This window comes from Dasypus novemcinctus, chromosome 11 (genome assembly GCF_030445035.2).
Source record: "Dasypus novemcinctus isolate mDasNov1 chromosome 11, mDasNov1.1.hap2, whole genome shotgun sequence".
Lineage (NCBI taxonomy): Eukaryota > Metazoa > Chordata > Mammalia > Cingulata > Dasypodidae > Dasypus > Dasypus novemcinctus.
Genome location: NC_080683.1, coordinates 103,145,232 through 103,167,097, shown reverse-complemented (window position 1 = coordinate 103,167,097; position 21,866 = coordinate 103,145,232). Strand labels below are relative to the sequence as shown.

At 36.9% G+C, this 21,866-nt stretch overlaps 1 protein-coding gene across 1 annotated transcript in view; it reads right to left on the bottom strand.

The window, feature by feature from the left end:
• RNF217 (ring finger protein 217) overlaps window positions 1-21,866 on the bottom strand; it is a 129,000-nt gene that overhangs the window by 30,687 nt on the left and 76,447 nt on the right. Inside the window, exons 2-3 of the mRNA XM_058307385.2 lie at window positions 20,982-21,215; window positions 7,285-7,449 (exon numbers count right to left, since the gene is read on the bottom strand). Of these exons, the coding sequence (XP_058163368.1) occupies window positions 7,285-7,449; window positions 20,982-21,215 (399 nt within the window). The remainder of the gene's footprint in view (window positions 1-7,284; window positions 7,450-20,981; window positions 21,216-21,866) is intronic.

Here is a 21,866-nt window from a genome sequence, read left to right as displayed (position 1 = left end):
CTTAGTATCACATGTAAGGATTTAAGGAGACAATAATGTATAAAATCTATAGAGGAGACTGACATGTATTAAATATTGGTGTATGTCAGATGTTGTTATTACTGTGCTCACACCTCTAAGAAAGTCAGACCATGGAAGAAGGGCACTTTCATGAATAAAATACAGATGGCATATCAGAATTCAGCACTACTATTACATCTTGGTTGTTTTTTTTAAAGAAAATTTCGCTTCACCTAGAAATAGGCAATGCCTTGACCCTAGAATAAAATAAATGTTCTTAATTAGCCATTAATTCATAAATCACATAATTTATATATTAGCCTAAGAAAATGTATAATTTCCTTACCAATTGTATCTACTCAGTATCTGAAAATAACATTAAATAGAAATATGAAAGTATTGATATAAGCAAAGCAAAGGTGGGCAGCTGTTGGTAATCTAGTTGGTTAAATGTGCCTCTATATCTACCACGTTACATAAATGTTTATGTAACTATTTCTCTTACCTGATATTAAGGAAGGGTTTTATTGGGGGAAGGGAGGCTGTATTTCAGGAATTCCTTTTTTATTCACAAAGGGTAAAAAAGTTAACTATTTTGAGAAATATTAGCCCCAACTCTGCTTTAGTAAACCCAGGATTCTGAGCAATATTTAACCTTTTACCTGATGAAGGAAAAAAAAGTGGGTTATTAACAAATGTATCAGCCCTTAACGATGGTGGAGGCAATAGAGCTGTTTTTCTGTTAAGTAAGCAACTCCAGAAAGCTATGATGCTACAGTCCTTCTGTTGCCTTGCTAGATTTTATTTATTTTTAATCATGAAGTATTTCAAACATTTTGAAAGTTATAGATAATAATATAACAGTCACACATGTACTCACCTCCTACATTTAATAATGTTAACATATTGCAAATTTGCTTCAGAAATTTTATGAAGAAATAAATCTTCTTTTATATACTGTTTCCTTTATAGAATTAATATTTTTTAACATTAATCTCCTGCTTGTTTTAGAGTAACTTGCCTCAAATTATCGGGTAAAAAGTCCTGAAGGTATGTCCATCTCTGTTTTAAAAGTACAAGTGTTAAAAAATACTTTCAGTTCAGAAACCTGGCCTTTGGTGAAATTGGTTTTTTTTTTTTAAAGATTTATTTTATTTATTATTTCTTCCCCTCCCCCCAGCCCCGGGGTTGTCTGTTCTCTGTGTCTATTTGCTGCGTCTTCTTTGTCTGCTTCTTTTGTCCGTGGCACGGGAATCTGTGTCTCTTTTTGTTGTGTCAGCTCTCCGTGTGGGCGGCGCCATTCTTGGGCAGGCTGCATTTTCTTTCGCACTGGGCGGCTCTCCTTACGGGGCGCACTCCTTGCGCATGGGTCTCCCCTACACAGGAACACCCCTGCGTGGCACTGCACTCCCTGTGCGCATCAGCACTGCGCATGGGCCAGCTCCACACAGGTCAAGGAGGCCCGGGGTTTGAACCATGGACCTCCCATGTGGTAGACGGACGCCCTGTCCACTAGGCTAAGTCCGCTTCCTGAAATGGGGTTTTAACAATTCAAACTTTAACAAAAGAAAAGCTTGATATGGTGAAAAGTCAAAACCTGGTTAATTGTAAGATAAGTAACACTAATTGGCTAAAATTAAGCCTTTTGAGGAACAAATAGAAGACTGGCTCATTAATCATTTTTATAAAACTCTCACTACATTAGGAAAGGCTTCGTAACTGTTTTTATATTTGATGATGCTTACAATACAATATCATACAATAATTCTAATTCTTCTAAAAACAAATTATTAAGGCCGTTAGAAACATCCAACTGAGATTTCTTTTCTGGCTACCATCCATTTATCAATAAATCAGAAATAAGTATTTATTTAAAAATTTCCTTTAAAAGAACAGGCTTTTTTAAAAAGTGTCTTTTGAATAATTAAGTTACATGTGGAATATTGATTATTTTGATTCTTGCCTTTATAGTTTATTTTATTGGTCTATCACTCTACCTTTTAAAGAAATATAATCCATATGCAGTTCAGAATAGTTTATAAATATTTTGAGCTTTCAAATGAAAACTCAGTTTTTTAATTAAGAAAAGCATCATTTGTCTCTTATAGTTTCCAAAAATAAAAAATAATCTAAATCTAAAGTGTATGTACATGTGGAATGGCTTTACAAATGTGCTAATTTGTTTATTTTACATTGTTTAATCCTATTAATTTAGGTATGCATTTCACTTTTCTTTTCTTTTTTTTTGACTTGGCAAATCTATTTCTTAATTGATTTTGGTGTCTAATCTGTACTATAAGGAGTAATCTCAAAATGAGTATGTACATCTAACTGAATAAACCTTTTAATACCTATAGCAAAATTTAAAGTTCCCTACTTGTTTTGGATTTAACTTAAAATTATCATGAACTAGATTTGATTTTGTGATAACCAAGCTAAGGAAACACATTTCGAAACACCATATTTTTTCTGTAGGTTGGAGGTTCTGAGGGTAGGGAGAGGGAAAAACAGGTGCAATATGGAGGCGTTTTTGGACATTGCAATTGTCCAGCATGACACTGCAATGATGGATACAGACCATTATATATTCTGTCAAAACTTACAAAATTGTGCAGGACGGAGTGTAAACTCTAATGTAAACTATAATCCATGCTTAGTGGCAATGCTCCAACATGAGTTCGCCAATTGTAACAAATGTATCACACTAAGGAAGGATGCTGTTAATGTGGGAAAGTGTGGGAGGGGGAGGTAATGGGGCATATGGGAATCCCCTATATTTTTTATGTAACATTTATGTAATCTAAAGTATTTTTTTTTTAAAAATTTTAAAGTATTTAAAAAACATGCAATTACCATAAAAATTAAACAAACTTGCCAGAAAAAAAAAGTAAAAAATTCATTTTAAAAATGAAAAATGGTGTTGCGTAAGTGACTAAAGAATTTCATGCATTAAAAATCAATGAAATTCAAATAAAATGGTTAAGTAAAGTCGATCTTAATATGCTGCTATTATTTTTATTAAAATTGTCATAAATTAATTCCAGAAATGTTTGTATATTTTTATTATCACACTTTTGAATAAGTATCTTGGTCAGATATGGGAGGCAAAAACTCTAAATACTTGTTCTAGTTATTTGCCAAAGTTTAAATAGAAATAGTTTGGATTTACCAGCATAAGTCAAATCTCTTCATGATACAACAGCAAGTATTACGTTGGCCTTTTTACTTGAAAAAAGGGTGAAAACTCTTTAAGGGAGGAGTAGCATTTAAAAGCAAATGAAAAAAAGAAAAAGTTGCTTTATTCAGAATACTAATTAAAATAATGAATTAATAATAGGTTATCAAATCTTGTTTGGATGGTCAAATTTTATAAAGGCAAAGCTATTAAACATGTACCAGTATAAGCATAGATTTTCTTGAAAAGTTGGAAGATTAGAGAGCTCAGAAAAGAACGATTCTCCTTTAGAAAAATACACTTCAAAAGTCCAATATATGGGGAAAAGATATATCTAGGATGAGTATCATCAACAGATTATTTATAATTTATATATAGATAAGACCCAAACCCAAACTAAGCCAGTTTTGGTATCTGTATTAGTCAGCCAAAAGGTGTGCTGGTGCAAAGTACCAGAACTCTGTTGGCTTTTATAAAGGGTATTTATTTGGGGTAGAAGCTTCCAGGTACCAGGCCCTAAGGAGTTCAACTCAAGGTACCATAAGAGGTACTTCTTCACCAAAATCTGGTGCCATGCTTTGAAGCAAGATGGTGGGCAGTGTCTAAGAGGGTTCAGCCCTCCTCTTTCCTCTGAAGGCTCCATAGGCACAGGTTCTTCTGATCTCAGGTGTAAGCTGGAGGGCTCCTTTCTTTCTGGGCTTAGCTGCTCTGTTCTCTTCACAAAGTCAGCTGTAAACTCTCTCTTCCTGGAGCCACAGGATCAAAGCTGACAAGTTCTCTCCCCTTCCATGTCTATGGAGCTCTCTCTATTTCTTTGTGTATCTTTCTTCTGCCTTCTTGACTGAGTATACGTTTATATAGCCCAACAAGGGGGCAGGGATTCAACCCTGCATACCCTAATGACTTGGTCAAATCAAAGCCCAAATCTTGATTTAATCAAGTAAACATAAAGCCTTTGAATTTAAAACAATCAAAGGGTATCATGCCCAGGGGAACAGACCAGTTAACAAACATAATATCTCTTTTTGGAATTCATAAATAATATCAAACTGCCATTAAAGAAGTATATTTAAGCAAATATTCCACTGTTAATAAAAGAAAGGTTATGAAAAATATTAAGTAACATGAAAAATGTTAGAGATGCAAGTGGAAAAACAAAGGCTATCAAATTCTTGATATACTACATTTAAAAGATATTTTAAAAAGTCATTTAAATAAGGAAAAGACCAAGGAGATACACTAACATGCTAATAGTGAGTATAATAGAGTGAAAAGGATTCTGGAAGACATTCCCCCTCTCCTGCCTTTCCTAAATTTCTATCATATGTAACATGATCTTTTTTTAAACAAAACAATCATTTAAAAATCAAGGTAATTATTACAATTATCAATAAATCAAAACAACTATAATATACCCAGACAGAAACAGAAATATAAATACTTTGACTAAAAATTTTAAACACATTTGATTGTTAGTGAACATATTCATATGAAATATATGACAATTGTTTGGTTAGCATGGAGACATTACATATAAAATTTTTCCTCTTTTTCACAAACTCTTAGCATCTCCCTCTTTAATATGTATATATTTAAATGATTTTTATTAAAAGACAGACTATATCACCAATATTAATTGACTGACTAATATTTCCTTGTGGACTTTAACTCGGAGAATAGAAATGCTTCATGGGGGAAAATATACTCAAGATTCAACAAAAAAAAAACACAATGAAGAAAGTGTAAAGCTTTAAAGTCATATGCTTAAAAGAAAATGAAAGAGAACATTTGTACCCTAAACAAGTTCCAAATTGACATAGATTATATGGAGCCCCATTCCCACTAGAAAGTAAATTCTCTGCTACAAAGTAGTCAAATGAATGGACTCTATGGCTCCTTTTCTTTCAACTCTTTAAAGTGGAATCCCTTTTCAAGTCCCAACCTTTTAGCTGTAAATTCTAAAGGAAATCAGCAGGTATGCTCCCTCTTAACTGTTTATTTATTAAAACTGTGCATTCAGTAAAACTTATGGCTAGATGTTTTTTCTTTCCATACATCAAATTTCATTTTAGGTAAAATTAAGGAATTATAGTAATAAATGTATGTTTTTATGTAATGCCTCAATTCATTCAGAATTTCCCCAATGTATAATGCTGCACTATTGTTCTTTAGGCATAGGGTTTTGGAGCCAAGGTGAACTAACAATGGTTTTTATAGTTTTCCAAAGAGATGTAAAATATACTATGAAAAAGGTATGAAGTACAATGACATTCCTAATGGCTTTTATTTGATTTCAAACTGAGCAGTAATTTTAAATTATCTGAAAGGCAAAAACGGCTCATTTTCTAGTTGCTCTTCAGTGAGATGAAAAATATGTATACTGAGAAGTTGATGCAGTGATCTGAAGTAGCTCTAAGATACAGAAGGTAATTGTGGATGAATTTTGCCTGCAACAGGGAAAATGAAGAAAGCTATAGCTTAACATTTTCACACACCATTTTTAAGAGCCAGTTCATCTAGATTATTTCAAAAATTCCTTCCAATTGTTAGGAAGGCAAAATGTTATTTTAGGTAAATAGAACTGTTCTTAAAAGAAAATTAAGACAAGGTATTAGTCATGTGGGGATTTCATCCAGTTCCAACCATGGTGTCAGACCTGCCTTCCTGAAACCTCAATCGAATAGTCAGAGAGTTTCACAGTAGTCAGGCAGGGACTACTGCCTCTAACTAGCAGGAAGAAGGTACAGAAGAATGACCATCACCCTTCGGCTCCCCCTTAGGAACAAGGCTGTAAACTCTCTGAGGGGAGAGTAGAGACGGCCTAGTATAGGCAATGAGGAAAGGTTGCTGGTCAGAACATAGCCATGGGACTCCACCTAGAAACCCAAGGAAAGGCAGCTGTTTGAGAACAAAGCCCTAACTTTTACAGCCAGAAAGTTCGCCAAGACCCTGGTCATAAGGTCCCGTTTGAAACTCCCAGGTTCAAAAGAAGACCCAGATAAATCCAAACAGAAGGCCTCCCCATTGGTTCCCCGAAAGCTAGCAGATGAAAACAGAAAGGCAACTAATCAGGACTTCAAACAGCTGGGATCTCTCCTTCATATGGGAATGAGGGAGGAGGAAAGGTCCTGTGCATCTCACCTTGCAGCACACCCACACCCTTGTTTTGGGTGTATACTCTCTTTCTTATTTCTCAATAAACTCTTTTTTACTGGCCTGAACAAAAACAACAACAAAAATTAGGCCCAATTTGGGCATGATTTCCAAAAGCAAATTTGGCAAACAGTGGAAACCTCTCTCTTTCATAGGGTGTACACACATATACACACATAAACAATTTTCTAAAATTTTCTAAAATGAACTTTAAAAACTCAACATTAAACAGATTCCTGTCCCATAAGTTTCAAATTTAGGGTTTTTTAGCTAGGTTAACTTGCTGGCTTCTGAATATGAACCTCTCTTCCTTGTCTGTTTGCATGGCTGACTTTCAGCATCCAGGTTTCAAATCAGATGCCTGCTAACTCTTGATTACTTGCATGATTATCAAGAGAAAAATGAAAGATAGGTTTTCATAAAATCCCTAAATCCTGACTTTAGCTATTAACTTCTACCTCACTGGATTTGAAAGAGCAAAATGATCAACTTAATTTAATGTAATCCTAAAGTGATAAGCAATGGCAGGAGAGAAATAAAAGCCAGGGATTGTAAGGATTAAGAGCCTGCATAACTGGGAACTGATTACAGCACATTTTGCTAGCTAGAAATAACACTTTTAAATCATTTTCATACTAGGTTTTCCCTGTATCCACATCTTCATTTGTAAACAGAAAATATGGATTTTGATGTTTGAAGTTAATATTTATGTGGCCTCCCTAAATTTTGATATGTAATGCAAAAAATAAAAATATGCATTGCTTATATATAAAACCTTCAGTTTATTTTTGAAATATGATTATTCTTCTCCATAAAGAAATGGCAAAGATTCTTTTTCTCCTACATATGCATTCAAAAGTCCTGTATATAATTCCCACTTCAGTGCTGTAAATATAACTGCTCAGTGATATGCAGATGCATACATTTCTCTCCTTTCTTCCTAACGGTTATCTTACCTTGCACTTTGGACACTTCTGGGCATTTCTCTGTCCATGTTCAATTTCGCTGGCCCAGTGACGCAACAATTTGTCTCCTTTTTTGTACTCTTTGCAGTTAACACCTTCATGCCAAGGAGAGTGGCACTTAAAACACCAGACGAATTGGCACGTAGGGCACTGGATCTGTGTAAGGAAAAGGAAAAGTTAAATAACACTACATATGCTGAAACTGTCTGTAAAGATAATACTGGTGGTGTTGGGGAAATTAGCTCAAAGATTATCATTTTCCCACATTTAAATACCTTCAGCTCCATAAAGGGGACCAAAACAATTAGATATGAATATTCTGTTATGAAAGAAGGAAAGAAGTGCTTTGGCAAAGATGATTTGGCTGTTTGAAGACCATACTGGAACTAAATGAACACTTGGGGTATTCTGGAAATACCCCAAGTTCAGCCTTATGAAAAATTTCCTAGATTGAAGCAGAGTAAAACCTGATGGCTTGTCATGCCCCAAATCCACTCAGATTGCCCTTTAACTCATAATTCCCTTGAACCAATTTCCAGGGCATTTTCATTGCTTCACTTAACAATGGCTTGGTTCACTTTTACAAAGTCAAGGCCTCACAGGTGCCTTACCAAATGAGAAACTTACTTGCAAACAAAACTGTTATACCAACATTTGCTAGGAAACAGCCTCTAAAATAATCTAAAGGAGAATAACTACAAAAACAAAGATCCTATTAGAGAAATTGTGGTTCCTTGGCCTGTACCTAGGAAACCATGGGAAAGGAGTCTGAGTATTTTCACTATGTAGAACTGTAAAAGAGATATTGTGTATTTATTCATTGAAAATATTGGCTTTCTATTTGGTCTCTGAATGAAAGGTACTTTAATGATTTCAATTATTTTGAATGATAGTGGAGTACACATTCTCACACAGCATTTCCAGTCCTCACTCTTTAAAAACTTAATTTTCCCAATACTGTTTCATTAAAATGAATTAACAAAACGTCTCATTATGAAGGACACTGATAACTGACTACTCACTTTGCTCTGCACTTAACATTGTACCATGAATGAATTTACTAAACTGACTACATTTTGAAGAATAGTAGGTATCACCATTTACTTTTTGAGAAATCACTTTTTTTTTGGCAATGGTGGCTCCAAAATATAGATTAACTGAGTGGCGATTACAATCCCAACTCTTTCTTTCATAACTGAAAGAACTACCGTTTTCACTTACGTTAAGAACATAAAATGCTCTTCCTCTGTAAATAAGAAGTAACAAAAGTTTTGCTTTTAACCTTATACCAAAAGTGTTTTCTCATAAGATTTAAAAAAAAAAAACCTTCATGTCTGTTTATTTACTGTCATTCTGTTATGTGGCAATCTCTGCACTGGGTGAATCATAAGTATTATTTATTTCATCCACAATATAATGCCACAAAGCAGGTATGAACATCACAGATTTACAGGGGATGAAACTAAGGCTCAGGTAGGTTAAATAACATGCCCAAGGGCACAGAGCAAATACCCGCAAAGAAAGGTTTTAAATTTAAGTCTGTCTGGCTCCAAGGCCAGAATTCTTTTCACTGTGCCAAAACACTTCGTCACAGGCAACAGCATTCCTCCTTTGATGACTGAAAACTGAGAATGTAGACGTCAAAGAAGGTCAGGCGGTTAAGCTATTCAGTAAGTCGAAATTCTACATGATTGCCAACATAAGGTGAACTCTGAAAATCCTTTTAAGATTTTACTCAAATTGAGATAACTCTTTGGTTTTCAAAAAAAGGAGAAAGAAAAGAAAAGAAAAAAAGAAAGGGATGTTTCCAATCCATCATTTATAGCAAGGCAATATTGCTTGTTTTACCTGATCATTAACATTAAAATAAGTGATTTTTAAATTAAGAAGAACGAGGTGAAGTAGGTAAATTCCAGATAATAAAACAATATAATATGGTTGTTTATTCCCCTATGTCATCGAACAATGATGATTAAGTGGAAATATCATATGGGGACTTCCTTTTGAATGTAATAAATGAAAACAGGAAGGAATAAGGAAGACATTTTTTTCTCTCATGCATCTGCCATTATGTCACAAGGGCCTAAATATTTGATTCCGTTTTCTTCTATTAGACATTATTCATAATTCTAAATCACTGGATTCTAGAATGAATTTTTTAATTCATTGAATTTTTTTTAAAAGTGGCCCCTTGGGTTTTCAATCAGTCAGCCTTAGCTTATGTTTATGAAATGCACAGAAGAATGAATGTAAAGGTGCTTGGAAACAGGGATAATGTCAGGTATTTTAATGGCTCAAGGATCTTTGTGACCAAGTGCCAAACCATCACATCTATGATCTCTAATAGAGGCAACCAGAAATGTGTGATTCTCCTAAGTAAGCACTGACAGAAATGACAAAGAATCTGACCCTTGGTGTCCATACCAGGGACTCTTTTTCCACACTTTTCTAAATAAACAATTAAGCTCTCCTATAGATCCTACTGCCACTCCTCACCAAAAACACAGACTTTGAGACAAACTGTGAAAGGAGTTATATCAGTCAACCAATGGGGTGCTGATGCAAAATACCAGAAATTGGTTGGCTTTTATAAAGGGTATTTACTTGGGGTAGGAGCTTACAGATACCAGGCCATAAAGAGTAAGTTATTTCCCTCACTAAAGTCTATTTTCACGTGTTAGAGCAAGATGGCTGCCGATGTCTGCCAGTGTTCCTCTGGGCTCAATGCCTCTGTTTTCTCGACAAGGTCAGCTGTAGACTATGAGCCTCTCTAGACTTTGCCTCTCCTCACAAGGTCAGCTATAGACTATCAGATGAATGGCTCTGTCTCTCTTCCTGGGGTTTCTGACCGTGTCTAAGGAGCCGTCTCTATTTTTCTGTGTTCTTCTCCTGGCTCAGGTCCTCTCTTCCAGGGGCTTGCTTCTCTTTCCTCTGCGTGCTCACTTTCTGGGACTCCAGCATCAGACTTCAGCATCAAACCCCAACATCAGAAACCCTCAACTCTGTCTTTTACCATGCCTTTTATCTGTGAGACCCCATCTACCAAGGAGTAGGGATTCAATGCCCTAATGACATGGCCCAATCAAAGCCCTAATCATAATTTAATCATGCCCAGATACAGATGAAATTACAAATATAATCCAATATCTATTTTTGGAATTCATAACCATATCAAACTGCTACAGGAGTTATCCAGGAAGTTCACCCGTGAAGATGAACAATTTAAGCCCCTACCCACTACCTACTCTCTCTCACTAAACACATTAAAATAACAATTGCTTTGCTTTGGATTAAAGAAGTTAAAGGACTAATAACCACCCCCAATCCCACCCTCCAACAACTCTGGTATTTAGAGACTACACTTCAATTGTCTGGATACCTACTTTTTGGTCTGAGGATGTCTCATGCATTATGACCATAACCATATGCAAAAAACCGACTTTATAATAAAACACGCATAACAGCTACACTGCATTTTTCCACTCCTTTATTCACAGTTATTCATCCACACGAAATGCCATCTCACACCACATGGAGTGCCTGCCTTCTGAGTAATTATATTCACATAGAAGCCACCATGCCCATCTCTGCTGCTCGAGAATGTTCAGGAACCAGCAACACTGGCATCTCCTGGGAGCTTGTTGGAAATGCAGAGTTCAGGTTCCACCAAAGTCTTATGGAATCAGACTGCATGTTCACCAGCTTCCAAGTACTATATTCATAAAGAATAGCACAGACCCATGCCACGTGACCCTAACTGACCTGACCAGGGATGAGCCTCTGCCGAAAACACATTTCCACGGGTTGGGAAGAAGCCTGTGGGGAGGCAAGCCTGAGCTTTGTGCAGCAGGGATGCTCACTGTTAAATGGAGACTGGCCAACATGGCTCTGTTCTTTTTTTTTTTTTAATTATCTTTTTTTAAAAGACACATAGATCACAAAAAATATTACATTAAAAAACATAAGAGGTTCCCACCACTCACACACACTCCTCCCACGTCAACAACCTCTTTCATCATTGTGGCACATTCATTGCATTTGGTGAATACATTTTGGAGCACTGCTGCACCACATGGATTATAGTTTACATTGTAGTTTACACTCTCCCTGAGTCCATTCAGTGGGTTATGGCAGGATATATAATGTCCAGCATCTGGCCCTGCAGTATCATTTAGGACAACTCCAAATTCTGGAAATGCCCCCACATCTTATCTTTTCTTCCCTCTCCCTGCCCTCAGCTTCTACCGTGGCCACTTTCTCCAGATCAATGCTAGTTTCTTCTATTACTAGTCACAATAGTTCTATAGTAGAATACCAGTAAGTCCACTCTAATCCATATTTTACTCCTCCATCCTGTGAAGCCTGGGTTGGTGATAGCCACTCCACCTCTATATCGAGAGCAGCTCCTACACTCCGGTTTGTTGGCTCTGCTCTCTTGAGGAGAGACATGGCGATACACAAACACTCTGCCTTTGCTGAGCAGCTGAGTGCCCAAAGTGGCAGAACACTGGAGCAGGGAACAACAGACACTCACTTCTGGTGCAACGTTAGCGGAGCTCACACTATTAGAGCTAGTGCTCTGATTCTCCACAAGACCTGCCTGGGCGACTGCTGACACAGCTTTCCTGTTCCTTTCTACTTCCAGTGGAGCAGGCCAGTAAACCTCACTAACTGAAGGAGTCCAAGAGAGAGCATATCTCTGCTTCTTACAATTGGAAAGGGCTCGATTAACATGATATGTCTAGTGAAATCTGATCTAGATCAAATGCTACTTGCTTTTGAGATGTCTTTCCTCAAACCTCCTAAGCAGATTTGGCACCTTTCTTATAGACTTACATTGTACTTGTAGATGCCTAATCTCCTCAATATTCCACAAGCTCATGGAGGGTGAAGACAGTTTCATTCATCTTTGTGGTCCCTGAGTTGAATAACATAGAACTTCTGACACATGGTAGACTTTCAGTAAGTTATTTGTACAGAGAATTATTCTGTACACAGTAGTAGGTACAACATACAGGTTAATGTGAAATGAATCCAAAGAAAAAGCCATCATCTAATTTATAACCATTTGCTGAGAGGGTATCACCAATTCTTAGATTAACAGATGATATTTAATAAAGAGTTTATCCACATGACATTTTACTGAGCATCATGATTAACCTGCAAACTCTTCTACAGGAGGCAGGCTACAAGTGTTTGAAGAATAAATTAATCAGAGTAAGAAAGCTTAATTAACTTGTTACAGTCTCATGAAAGGTAAAAAAATATATATTTTTATTGTATTTTAAATTTTAAATTCTGCTATACTGAGACTAAGATGACAGGTTAAACCAACCTACTTGCCCTAAGAAAGTGGTATTTTCTCCTGACTGTTCTTCATGTCCAATGAAGAAATATCCTACAAAACAGTCACAAACCAAAAAGTAAACTAGATATTTTCTTGCCCAAATTCCATACATTCTTGTAAACATCATTCCAAATAAATTGCAAAATTATTACTTTTAAATTTAAGATATTAGACAACCATGTCCCATTGCAGCATTGCCAACAGAAGACCTGACTCAGTGTTTCAATAAATATTTACTTTATTAGAACCTCAGATTAAGACAGATATTTAATAATGAAACATATTCATCAATTAATTTGCCCATCAACAAATATTTATTGGACACCTTCAAAGTAGCAGGTATTCACTGTACTAATTTTAGGCAAACAAAAAGTAATGGAAATATGTTCCTAAGGAATTTATAAGTTACTTGGAACTGAGAAATACAAACCCAAAGAACTATAAAACCATGTAATAACTGTTAGAGTTGAGGCTTGGACAAGTGTTTCAGGGAAGGGCAGAAGGGAAATGTACAGAAAGAACATGACTTTGAAAGATGGGTAGTGTGTCTCTGGGAAGGGATGCATGATGGGGGTAACTTCAGGCAGGGCGATCAGCTGGAAACCACATGGTGTTCTGGGGCAATAGCAAGGGCTCTTGAGCAGCCCAAACAGAAAGGTCACATCAGCAGGCTCAACCCTGGTAATAAAGGGATCTCATTAGCCTTGCATGTGTCTGATAATCCTGGTATGTCTCCAAAACCCACCATGATGAAAAAACTCCTCATATGAAACATGTAAGACTTAGGTTTGTTGGACTGGGGGATGTCCCAAAGAAACTGACCGATGGAAATAATCGGGACATCTTGTGGTTATAAAAGGTTTTGGGGAAACTGAAGATGCTCTTTTTGAAGAGTAGAGGGTTGTGAAGGAGTCCAGGGCTACAGAGAGGAGAAAAGGAGGCCTGATGCATGGCTCTGGTACTTCCAAGGTAGCACCTATGGCTCCCTTTTGAAATCAAACCCTAAACCAGGACTGGTCAGGGAAGGGGGATTCTCTACCTGGGAAATCATGGCTTGACTTCTTGCCTCGATTCTAATTTCCTGTGGTTTGTCTCCTGCTTGGGGATCCCTTCCTGGTGGTGGTGCCAGTAATGCATGGGCTTTATCAGGCACCGCTCCCTTTAAAGCACCCAAAAGTGGCCAAGACACCCTTCCCTTAATTTTTTTTTTTTTTTTTTTTTTTTAGGTACCAGGGGCTAGGGTTTGAACACAGGAACTATTATGTAGGAAGCTGGTGCTCAACCACTGAGCTACATAGGCTTCCCTGAGTTGGTTTTATCATTTGTTTTGCTTGTTGTTTGTTTTTGCTTTTTTTTCAGGAGGCACCGGGAACTGAACCTGGGATCTCCCATGTAGGAGGCGTGTGCTTAATCACTTGAGCCACATCTGTTCCCTCCCTTAATTTTTGACAGCACAGCTGAAGCTAAGCTAGAAATTAATCTTTCCTAAAATATGGGAATATAAATGGGACAAAAATTCAGACAGTAACACATAATAAGATAAGTGGTGTTGAGATAGCTTATATAAGTATATATAAATATAAACCCTTACAGATCTTTCTCAATACTGGTTCCAGGCTCCTTTTACATATGTAGTACACTTGTTATTACACAATCCATTCACTGCAATACCAGCACTGATTTCCAACCAGGAGGCATACTCCTCTAGAGCAGCATGTCAGAATGTGGGGATGGGGATTGTGTCCTTTGAAAGAGTCCTCTCTCCCTAATGTGAGAATCCCCATTTCAAACAGGTCCTTCTTGCTCCTAAAGCTGGGAACACCTTTAAGCATTTCTAGCCTCTTCCTCTTAACCTAGAAAACAAGCCAAGAGAAGCATCTGCCTGAATCTATTTTTTTTGTTTGAGGACTTATACAAACAAAAGATAAATAAAAAGGGTACTGATGGATTCTGTCTTGATTTGTGTAGCTCAAACTGCTGAGCCAGAAGCACTGTGGCTTTATCCTATTTTCAACTGAACAACCTATTTCATACACAACACAGTCAAGCTACCACCTGGCAAGAGATATCACATCAAGTCTCAGGAGGGCCATTTAATTACACAGTGTACCAGAGAAAATGAGAGCATTCAGTGTCCAATAGGTGAAAGCAGGAGAAAGAGAGATCTTGCCTTAAGATAAAAAATTATTTTAAATGAGAGCTACTTGACAACAGAGGTAGAGCGTTCCTTAGCAATGGGAGTATCCATTCAGAGGATGGCCACCGGGTAGGCATATCATAAAGGGGATTCCTGTGCTGTGGGGATTGCTGTGCTGAGTTCCCTCAAGCTCTGAGGGCATAAATCTAGGAGGGCAGGAGCACAGTGCGGTAGGTGTGCCCAGGCTTAAGTCCTCATTGTCCAGGCCATTTGATAATGAGCACCTGCCTTGGCTTACTGTACCCACCGTGTGGCAGAGAGAAGTAATTCCTTACTTGTCCATTGTGCTCAAGACCCAAGGGGTGATATGATGAAGTTAAAAAACAAAAACAAAGATGAGGGTTTTCTGTCCCACTGAGGGTCAATTTATGGTAGCTATGAGCTTTGATTATTACAGTCATCAGTTTTTCTAAGGCCAGATATATGCTAAACTACCAGATGAATTCCAATATTTGACTGTCTTGTTAAAAGTTCAAACACAAATAAAAACTATAAAATATTATAGCTAATTCATGCCTCAAGATAGCAAACAAGGAACGATTTTAGCAAAGCACCTCATTAGTAACCAGAGGGGGAAATGCACTCTAATAAATTTAGTAGGCCTGCGTCATAGCTAAGTGTTAAAATTTTTTTCAAGGGTAACATATATAATACACCCATTGTTTAAACTGACTTCTTTAAACCAGGTTAGACGACTTCTCTTTATCGCCCTCATAAATCTATGCCAGCAACAATCATTTAAGAAAATACACTTGTTTTCTATCAGCTGCTGACATCAATGATGCATTCATCCTGAGAGAAATCAGCGAATGTCAGAAGCTAAACTGACCTTACTGGGCTGATCCACAACCCGACTGGCAATACTGTCAACTTAAAGTGATTGTGTCAGGGAAAAGCAGAATAGCCGAGGAGCCTATTAAGCACCATTACAATGGAAAGCTTTAAAAATATTTTATCTATGGAAAAAAAATTCTCTAACCCTCTCAGACAGAAGGAAAACGTCAGCACATTTTAAAGTACACCAAGTAGGAACAACAAACCACTGTCTGAGTGTGTCCTGAAAGCCCTTAGATAAGTTCTTTGACCACATGAGGGAATACTGTACTTGTGAAGTTTTATAAAATGTGATTTCTATCTAGAAGGTTAATAATTATAGGAGAGAAAAAAGAATGCACAAGGTTTAAGGTAAGAAGGCAGAAAGTTTTCCCAGGACATATTAGTGACTTTTTTCTTTCACCTTGTGATGAGTCAAAAGCACCCTTTTGTAAATTAGCAAGGTTTTGCTTAACATTGTGGGAAGAAGAGTGTGGATTATTATCCATTCTGCCAGGAGGAAGTCATAAAGAGAATTACCTCTAATAGTCTGTGGGGCTGATATGCATGCCCTTCAACTCTCTCCAAGTCATCATGAAATGGGGGAGCATTCTTGGGTCTACTCTTGGATAAGAGTGAAACCTAGGATAGCATTTACCTCAGCAATCTCCAATGAGTAAAATAACATTTACTCCTTACCACCCATTTCTCTCTTCCATTAGGAACAGCTATCACTTCCCCTGCCTTCTAAGGCATATTGCTTTCATTTCTGTGAATTCAATGACCATCCCAACTCTCAGCAAGAGTGATGACTTCTATCAGACCCCTCCTGAGCATAAGAGCCATGTTTCCTAGACATCAACTCCATGATGCCCCAAAGGTCTTTCAAGGGTAACATTATTGATATATTTCAAACTGAATTAGTGTCCCAATCCCCAAATCTCCTGCTCCTCCTCAAGACATAGCCAATTTCCTCCCTCTTTTCCCCTCCTTCCAGTCAGTCACCCAATATTCCACTCCCCTTCTCTTCTATTTGAGCCCCCACCTCATTTCCAACACTCCAGAGTTGCTCATTCTGTTCTCCTTGTTCTATAATGGTAACAATGTCAATACTTGACATTTCTAATGTGTTTTTCACACTAGGTATCCGTCAGACCCAGTGATCTTGTATCTTGCTTAGTTCTCACTATACTTTCATGATATAGGTGCTATAACTACTATCAGTTAAAGGTGTGTGGTTGTCAAGCTAGGATGTGACAGGCAAGGACTTTAAAAGTGGTTTGAAGCCAGTGCTCTGACCCACCTTTCCTAGCTTGGCAAATTCATCATTTCGAGATGGAGTTTATATGTCTTCTCTTCAATGAAATCTTTCCCATCTCTCTCAACCTTTCTTCTCCTATGCACTCAGCATTTTCCTTCTATATTTGCTGCACTACGCATTATTCAATAGGCATTGACCCATTTATTAAGTTCCTTCAAATATATTTTGAATGCACATTCCACCAGATACAGAGCTTCATATAGGCTGTTAGCAGTGAATGAAGCAAGTATGGATCTGGCCTTCTAGAAACCAGTGGGCAAGAAAAACTTTAAGCAATTAACAACTCAACACACCTTAAGATTCTAGATCTGTGAAAGCTCTGGGGTTCTGTTGATGCTACCACATGAGCACCATTAGAACGAAGACATCAACATTTTTTATTTTCCCACTACGAACTGATTGCCTGTATTGGTTTGCAGTTGGCATTGTGTTAATAATTATGGGCAATGGTAAGTTTAGACATTAGATTTCTAATTGGAAACTGATATCACTTGCAGAAATGAATTGGTACAGCTTTTGAGCACCAAGAGAGGAGTTGTAGGGACAATGAGACAAAAACATTACGAATGAGAAAGTCTGGATTTGACCAAAGGCAAGGCTGTCTCGATGAACATTTCTTAATTCAGGAGTGCACTTGCTCTATTTGATGGAGTAAGAGTTTGACAACTTTCATAACATAATGAAAAGCTCTATTTACTCAACCTTTTGACAGAGCAGAGGTGTTGAGTGAGAGCCTGGAAGAATAAACTGGGCCTAAGAGTCTTGTTACTGCTTGTTAACATTAGTGTTTACTCTTTCTCCATCTGCTGAGCACAAAAGAGGTAACAAGAGGTCTTTACAAAAACCTATGAAAATGAAACCACAAAATGGGTTATTTTAGATCTCAAACTTCATGTAGGAGCTATGATATTTACAAGCAATTTTAATCTGTTCTATTAGATGCTTCTTAATTGACAGCCATAATAAAAGTCCAGGAAGAAACATCCTGGATCAAGATACTGTAACGTAATGACTCAAAAAATAATGAAATAAGCATTATAAGGGCTTAAAAATGGATAGAAAACTCACTCTAAGCTATACACAAAATTATAAAGAGATGCTAAATTTCTAAGACATTGTTAGACATTAACATCAACCTTCTCCCCCCACCCATCTTTGTTCACCGTAGAACTCAATTTAATAGTATTCAAGTACTTGGATTCACGACTCTTAAAGTTATAAAAAACTACACTAATTCACAAGTGGTGTCCGTTATTGGGTAAACAGAATTTTTTTTAAAGTATGAAATTAAAAAAGTCCATCCATTCAACACAAAGGGTAAAGATATTAGTCTTAGTTTAGGGTGCTATATCCCTGCAGACATGAAGAAGAGTAAGTCTGCTGGAGTATCCGTATCAGTGCTCTCTTTACAATAATATCCAAGCAGATATGGACACATAAGCACAATAATGATAATGTCGAGCTTGACATTATTGATGAAAATGCTATATAAACTATTACATTAAAACTAGTAAAAATCATTGCTTTTTAGGAATTGCTGGAATGATCCCTAGAACTTTGATCAATATAGAACAGGGAGATTATTTCCTCTTCTGTTAGAGATTTCCCCTTCTATAAGTGTAAGGAGGAATTATAAGCATGGTCAACTCCAAATTCTCTACTAGCTTTAATTTTCTCTAAAGTTGCTTGGTAGTGTTACTTTAAATTGCAATTTCCACCCCATACCAATCCCCAAAGATTTTAACTGCTTCATCATCAACAATATTTATTTTGTATTGAACTTGTCTACCCCCAAAAGCAAAATCTCTGCTCCTATTGCTCTTCAAAAGTAAAGAATTGTTTAATGGATTTGAAATCTTGCCCCATTTACCCACTACTTCTCTTCTTAGCTACAACCCAACTGAGAGTCCCTGCAGGAAGTCTGACCATAGGAAAATGTATCAGAGAACATTTGTCCATTCAAAATTATACAAATATAGGATCTTATATTTGCCGATTTTTTCCTTATTTCTCTCTCAGTACACACGCATTATAATAAATTATGCTCATCCCAACATGATTTTGGTAATTGTTGAATGAAACAAGACATTTTACTGCTACAATAATTGCACCTTAAAAAATCTTCATTTCAAAAAAAGAAAACATTTAAAAATTACTCAGCTATGTCCACTTTGATTCAATTATGATAGCATGTTTTAATTACCACAGATTCTAAAATAGCATAATCTGAGTACACATATGTAAGTACAATCCTAAACATAATTTAGAAAAAAAATCAAATATCCTATGTTACGGGATAAACACTTTTCTATAAGAACAATAACAAATCCTTCTTAAACCAGTAATTCTCTGATACCAATAACATTAAATGGAATAAAAATAATTTGAAATAATCTAAGAATATTGAGAATCAAATAAAATTGTTCTACTTATATAAACTCAGCATTCAAAGTCACTGCGAGGTATATTATTTTAGCTACACAATTTTGTGACCTCAAAAATGACACTATTTACTGAAAAAAAGTTCCACAAAAAAAACAGTAAAAATGAGCTATGAGAGCCAAGCAGTTTCACAGACCAATTGCTCATTAAGAGGCTCTGACCAACGTACAAATACTCTAGCTCAGCATTGCAACAGTGGAGGGAACAACATGGAAACCCTCGTTCCCTCAAAGCTATGGGATGAATCATTTTGTGACCACTGATCACAAGACACAGATCATGGGCAAAAACTTACCTTAAGTGGAGATGACTTCAAACAGCCTCTGAAACCACTTCATCCTGCCATTTTGCTGTAATGACAAGGATGAAAACTACTGCCACAGCCTCATAGTTTCTAGCTTTGTTTATTACACTAAAGGTTCTCACCTCTGTATTGAGTTACCTGGAAGGCTCAAAAATTTGCAATGCCAAGACTCCGTACCCAAGGTGACTATTTTGGGGCGGGGCTGTGGCCCATGTTTCCTAAAAACTTTCCAGGGGATTCTACTGCTCTACTGTACAGCCAGGGTTATGAATCAGTGATTTTATTTCCACAGTTCTTGCCTTGGTTTCCCTGTCTTCTCCTTGCCCTCCTGTGAAATCTTTTATTAATTCATGCTGCCAGGATGATCTTCCTCTAATGCCTACAGAATTAAATTCTATAGTGCTGGGATCAATAACTAAGTACCAAGAAAGTACTTGTGTTTGATCGAGAGCACAGCATAAAAGATTCATCATGACCTGCACTTGTTTCCCTGACCAGCTAGCTGCCTCTGCCCTGCTCTCTTCTACGAGCTATGGCAAGCACTTGTTTCCAACACCCCATGATCTCAGCCTGCGGGCTTGAACTCATTTCTGCCTGGAGAAGTACACGTCCTCTAGGAAGCCGTTCCTGACAGCCCAGCCCCTGCCCCTCCTTCACTGTTCCCAAAGCGCCCTGTATGTGTTGCTTTCTTGTTCTGTTTTTTTTTTCTTTTTTTCTTTTTTGACTAGTCACATTGAACTATCATATTAGAACATGCCTCTCTCACCTTCAGCAGAATTTTTCAGAGAGGCTAGGACCATTTGTCTCTCTATCCCTCAAACTTCACACAATGTGTAGTATGTACTAACATTCTATATATATTAAATAAATAAATGAGTAACATTTTACACTATTTTGGCTAATTCTTGACAGAGATAGAATAGACTTACATTGGGACTACCAAAAAACAATCAAACTTACAGTAAAAAAAGAAAAAAGAAAAGCTTTAGTATTTTAAGTGATTATTACTCTAATGGTTAGATTTACTATTGAGTTACCCATGAGTTTTCAACATGGTTAGTCAACAAAATACTTTAATGAAATATTAAAGTGCCTCTTATCATCGGCCTCCCCAAACCACAAGTTTTCAGAATCATAGACAACACATACTCACCTTAAGCTTCGGTAAGGGAAGGAAGCCCACTTAATGCCCACCACAAGTTGGCCTAATTTGGTTGCTCCCATCATGTGACATCTAACCCACAACTCTGGTGAACATGCTTACTTTGTATTTGCTTTCTGATCTGGAAGGGGTGGGAATATGTCCTTTTTTCTTGAAGGTTGTAAAGTGCTTGCACTGAGGACATGGCTTGGTGCTGGAATCAATACGGCCAAGTTCCAAGAAGTATTTATATTTGATGGAATCTTCATGCGTTAAGTTATAGACAACAGTTGTTTCTTCTAGGAATTCAAAGCACTCTGTGATAGGGCATTTGATTTCTACTTGGCCAAGTTGTACCTGTGTGAAAGAGCAGAGGAAAGAAAAAAAATGTCAGTGTATATTGTTTTATATATATATAACTTCACTATTTAACTGGAAGAAATCTAAGGAACAGTAGTTAAGAAGTTACAGGTTTAAGGGTACATGGGAACGAGATGTTTAATACTAGTAAAAGACATGGGCTAAATTGTTAATAGAATCAAAGAATCTGGCTTTGGATACCCCTCCCCATTAGTGTCAACCTGTGGAAAATGTAAATTGATACATAATTTTATACTACTATTGTACAAAACAGAAAGGTTTTTCAAATATTTGTTTAAACAAATTTATATATTTTTGCTGAGTTGCTTAATGTTACAATCAGTAAACTTGTTACAGCATATAGATATTATTGTAGCTCAAATTACGTTTATAATAAATTATCATAAGGAAAGTATACAGAAGATTTTTAATGGTTATTCACAAAACCAGCTGTAATATCAACAGCTACTCTCCAGTTCATTAGACTCTCCCAGCACAACTAACAAAAGCATTTTGATGTACAACATCTATCCCAAAAACAGAGTATCTACAACTGCAAGCAAGGCCACTTCCACCCATCTGCCCCATGGGATTGAAGCCGCCTTCAATCAGAAGCAGAGTAGGCATCGCCATCCCCAAATCCTCTAG